This window comes from Mesoplodon mirus, assembly GCF_964341445.2.
Source record: "Mesoplodon mirus genome assembly, chromosome: 15".
Classification (NCBI taxonomy): Eukaryota; Metazoa; Chordata; class Mammalia; order Artiodactyla; family Ziphiidae; genus Mesoplodon; species Mesoplodon mirus.
Window position 1 is genome coordinate 21,006,424 of NC_138991.1, and position 5,147 is coordinate 21,011,570.

The 5,147-nt window shown below is 63.7% G+C and overlaps 1 protein-coding gene across 1 annotated transcript; it reads right to left on the reverse strand.

Annotated features, from left to right (window-relative positions):
- Positions 1 to 576: 576 nt before the first annotated feature.
- Positions 577 to 4,548, reverse strand: SLC32A1 (solute carrier family 32 member 1; the record flags this gene model as incomplete). The annotated part of the gene is made up of 2 exons (XM_082645518.1): positions 4,053 to 4,548; positions 577 to 1,764 (listed from the first exon to the last, which is right to left on the reverse strand). Exons 1-2 carry the CDS (start codon positions 4,443 to 4,445, stop codon positions 577 to 579), a joined length of 1,581 nt encoding a protein of 526 aa, XP_082501644.1. The 5' UTR covers positions 4,446 to 4,548.
- Positions 4,549 to 5,147: the final 599 nt, after the last annotated feature.

The window sequence follows — 5,147 nt, forward strand, 5'->3', positions numbered from 1 at the left end:
TGGATTCCTGAAAACCAACCGGCAGGCAAGCCAGCCCTGCCGGGGCTTCTCGCTTCCCCGCTTCGGCAGAGGAAATCTCCCACCCGAAACAGATTTCCCGGCCAGCCTTTCCCGCTGAAGTGTTGAAATGTCTCCGGAATGGGTATCGTTCTTGCTGGAAATGGCTAGACTCTGCAGATTCCAAGCACTGATGGCTGTGAAATGTGCCCGCAAGGTCAAGTTTCTGCGCCTGCGAGTTGGGCCCCCTCTCCCTCCCTTCCCACCCCCCCTCGGTGACAGGGACCAAAGTGTCGGGGCCCCTCCTGGAAGGACAGAAAACCCTGCCCACAGATGCGCCACTGCCTCCCCCGAAACCAGGGTGTTGTGGAAAAGAAAGGACAACAGAAATGCAGACGCAATGGATTGTGGATCCCTATCCCCTCCCGCCCCCAACCCCCAAAATCAGAAACGGGGAGCCAGAGATGTTTAAAGCTTGGCTTCCCAAGCGCGGCAGCAGGGCGCACGGGTTTGTTGGGGGAAGGGTGGGTGGGGAGGCGGGGAGAGCGCGGGAGGGTGGCCGGGGCTGGCCCTAGCGCCCTAGTCCTCCGCGTTGGTTCGGTAGGCCTCAATGAGGCCCTCCAGCGAGTGCACGAAGCCGGACACGCTGCAGATGCCGCCGATGACGAAGATGGCGACGTCGAAGAAGACCTGGTGCCACAGCAGCTTGCGCCAGAGCAGGCGCAGGTGGAAGAGGCTGGGCAGCAGGAAGCAGAGGCCGGCGCCCGTGAGGCTGCCGGTGAGGCCCATAAGCAGCGCGAAGTGCGGCACGTAGATGGCCATGAGCAGCGTGAAGACGACCAGCGCGCAGCGCAGCGTCAGGCCCCACGACTTGAGGCGCCCGTCGCCGCCGTAGCAGGCGGGAAAGAAGGCGCGGCTGCCTTCCTGGAAGAGCGACTTCTCCAGCACCTCGACAGCAGCGAAGAAGGGCAACGGGTAGGACAGCAGGGCCTTGGCCACCAGGAAGACGTTGACCACGGCGCGGATGGAACCGGGCAGGTTATCCGTGATGACCTCCTTGGTCTCATCGGCCCAGGTGAGGTAGGCGACGAGCGCGAAGAGGCCTTTGAGCACGCAGGCGGCGATGTGCGTCCAGTTCATCATGCAGTGGAACTCGCTGGGCTGCTGCATGTTGCCCTCCAGCGAAGGCAGGAAGATCTGCGACGTGTAGCTGAACACGATGATGCCAATGGAGATGGGAAACTTCTTGACGTCGATATAGAACTTGACCTTCTCCCAGGCCCAATCGCGCGCCCTCGATAAGCAGTAGGCAATGACCAGAATGTTGATGACGAAGTGGGCCAAAGTGCACAGCAGGCTGAACTTGGACACGGCCTTGAGGTTCTTAAGGAAGGCGCAGGGCAGCAGCGCCGCCGTGGCGATGATGGACCAGGACTTCTGCGACACGGGCAGCCCTGGGAAGCTGTTGTACATGAGGTTGCCGCTCACCACCACGTACAGGATGCAAGTCATCACCAGCTCGATGATCTGCGCCACGTTCACTACGCGGCCGCCCAGCGTGGGGAAGCGCGGAGCGCAGCAAGCGTTGGCGATGGCCACATACGAGTCCCGCACGCGTACCACCTCGCCGTCCTCGTTCTCCTCGTACAGGCATGCGATGAGGATCTTGCCAGTGTAGCAGCACACCACGGCGGCGAAGATGATGAGGAACAATCCCAGGTAGCCGCCGTGCAGGATGGCGTAGGGCAGGCCCAGCACGAACATGCCCTGAGGAACGAAAAGGCAACCAGACCCGGGAGCTCAGTGTTTGCTGTATCGGAATACGGGGTCTGGGAGAGTGACTTAAGGGTGTAGCCGGAAGGGGGCGCTAAGTGCGAACTGGGCCTAAGCCCTGGGAGGAGAGGGTAAGGATAGGCTGGAGTGGAGGTGTAGAGTAAGCTGGGAGGTAGGGAGGGGGCTGAGTAAGGGGTCAAGCCGCAAAGAGGGAAGGGGTACGAGGAGATACCTGGGGGTGGTTCGGAAAAAGATGAGAAGGGGCTGGAGGGAGTTGACCGGAAAAGGACGAGGAGAAAGGTAGAGAGCTGGGCCTGAGCCACTAGGAAAAGGGGATGCAGAGTCTAAGGTGGGGCTGGAATGGGGTGCAAGGAAGCCAATGAGGGGAACGCAGATGCCTAAGGGCCGAACTGGAGAGGGAAACCGTTGAAAGCGGCAGCGGGAGAGAAAGGAGACGGGGTGGGGAGGAAGGGGGCTGAGCGTGGGGCAAGCGGCAGGGAGGCAAGACCAGTGAGAACGTGGGGTTTGCTGGCGAAGGGCTTTGGGTGGGGTGAGGCCAGAGGCGTGGGGACGGGGAGACAGGGTTGGGCAGTCTTAGGGCCAGGCCGAAACTGGGGCGGAGAGACCGATCCCTAAGGAAGGGGACTAAGTGGTAGAGGCGAGCAGGATTAGGGGCCTACGGGGAAAGCGCAAGCGCTTTGTGAACGGCAAACCCAAGCGGGAGTCAATAACCAGAACCTGGGGAACGGGCGGGCAGAGCTGTGGAAGAAGGGTTTAGAATCCACACAGGGAAGCAAAGCTAACGAAATCCAGGGTTCCCGAGGCTTGCAGGCCTCCAGCCTTCCACCCTGGCCTCCATCAAGCCCTACGGAACGGGGTCTTTAAAGATGCCCCAGGTGAAGGCGGGGGCGGCAACCGAACCTGGTGCGTGCCCCCGGTCCCTGGTTGCGCTTGGCCGTCCGGCCCGGCCCTGGAGCGGAAGGCGCCTCGGGTCGGGTCACTTACTGAGCAGGGCCCCGAGGAGCCCCGAGGAGCCCCGCGGAGCCCGGCTCCCAAGACAACCCCATCTCGGCCTCCAGCTCCCGGGAAACCCACGTTCTGCGCCCCAACGACCTGTGCGCTCCGGGGACTCCAAGGGTGGGAGATGGGAGGCAAGCCGCAGGACCCGGAGACGCGTGGGGCGGAGGCCCTCTCTGTCCCTCGGGCTGCGGCCTGCTCGCCTTCTCCAGCTCCCGGGGTTGTTGTGCAGGTTCCAAACCCGCTCCCGGTGGAGTCCGGCGCCGCCTGGTGGGGACTGAGGGTTGAGAGCAGGGGTGACGGAATGGTGGGCCTGGAGACCAGAGGCGGTTCAGAGCATCTGGAGGCGGCTTCGCCAGGGTCACACGCGGAGAAGCTTTTTGCGGTGTAGCCGGGATTTCGAGAGAGAGGGGTGTCTGTGCGCAGGTAGCGCTGAGGTACCAGGGACCATATTGTGCTTTTGTGGTCATACGTATGTGTGTGTGTGTGCATGTTTGTGTATACCTGTTTGTCCCCGACAGGGCTGCACCTGAGAGAGCGGGTGGATGCTGTATGCATGAGTTTGTGCATGTGTGCGTGTGTTATGTTCAGACGGGTTTATGTGTGTGCCCTTGGTACGTACAGGTATGTGTTTCTGTGTGGGGGAGGTGTAGGGGTGTATGAAGGTGCATTTGAGGATAATTCTGTGGTCTATATATAGATGTATGTCGTGTGCACCTGTGACCGGCGTTTCTTCGGGGGAGGGGGGCTGTGGGCATGTGTGCCTGCTTATGTGCATGCGCGCTGTCTATGCGTGTGTGTCTTGTGTGTCGGGGGGTGGGGAGACTCCCAGCTCAGCTCTTTCCCCCTCTCCTTTTCTGCCGAAAATGCAGCTGTGAATCCATTCCGGAGTCCCAGGCCATACTGTTCCCTCCAATCCTGATTTTCTTTCTCCCTCACCCCTCCCCACTTCCCCTCCTCCTGTTTCCCTCGCTTCAGGCAGGGTCTCCGGGAAAGCGTCTCTAACCGAACCTCAGCCTAGCGGTCCGGCGGCCGGAGATGCGGGAGGGGGCCGGATGGGGGGTGGGGAGACACCTCCTGGGGTCGTAGATCCCCGCGCAGGGCTGGAAGGGATGGGGGAAGGCGAGATTCCTGGTACAGGAAGGGGTCTTGAGGCTGAGATCTCCAGGCGACTCTACTGCGAGTAGAGCCTGGTGCGCAGATCGGGGGGGGGGGGGGGGGGAGCGGGGCGGGGAGAGAGGCAAAGCTTGGAATCCCGCGCTCACCTGGATAGCGTTGGTCACGTTCCAGCCCGCCTCCCACGCCGTGATCTTGGGCTTGTCGTGGCCCCCGAACTCGCCACCAGCTCCCAGGGCCTGGTCCTTGGAGCCCGAGGGCGGCAGGGGCGCGCCGCCGCCTCGCTGGTAATGGATGTCTCCCTCGACGGGCGGTTCAGCGCCCTCGTCCCCGCAGGGCTCGCCCTCGGTTTTCAGGATGTCCATCTGCAGGCCCTGACGGTGCTCAAAGTCGAGGTCGTCGCAGTGCGCGAAGCCCACCGCCTCCTCGTCGGTGGCCGCCTGAAAACCCATCCTGGCGAACATGCCGCTCACCTTGGCCTGGGACTTGTTGGACACGGACGTGGCCACGTTGGACAGCTTGCTGCGGAGCAGGGTGGCCATGGCGGCAGCGGGGCCCGAGAAAAGGACAGAAGGGGCTGGGGACGCGGGGGACGCACGGCAAGGCGGTGAGGGCCACGGGGGCGCGAGACCGCTATCTTCGCTCGCTTTCCCCGCGGCGCCCCGAGGCGCTCTGGCTCATGACCCCCTCGGCTGACGTCTGAGGCTCGCTCAAGGCCGACCCGGCAGGCGGGCAGCGGGGCTGGCGGAGCGGCGGTGGCGATTGCACTGCGGAGCTGCCGCGGGGCGCGGGCTGGGCTGCGGAGGGCGGCGGTGGCGGCGGCGGCGTCAGAGCATCTACGCGAAGCTGGCGCGGCGCCCCCAACCGCGCGCAGCCCAAAGCGCTCCCGCCCCTCGCAATCAGGCGGGGGCGGAGGGGCTGGGGAGGGAGAAACTCCGGGAGGTAGGAGGAGTGAGGAGAGGGCAAGGAGAAGAGAAAGGGGGCACCAAGGGACTCCGGAGAACCGAGATGGGGACAGGAGAAGGGCGCCCACGGAAGGGAGCAGGAGGGAGCGCGCGAAGGAGGGGTGTGGAGGGCGGGGTGGGGGCCGGAGTGCTGCATTTCTGGAGGAGGTGCTAAACTCCGATCCTGGCCCTTCCCACCTCGCCGCCGCAGGGAGGGAGGGGGCCCGAGCGGGCAGATCCTCTTGGTCCCCTGTCCCTGGCTACCCCCTCCAGAGTTCGCGAGCCTTTCAGCCCCAGATC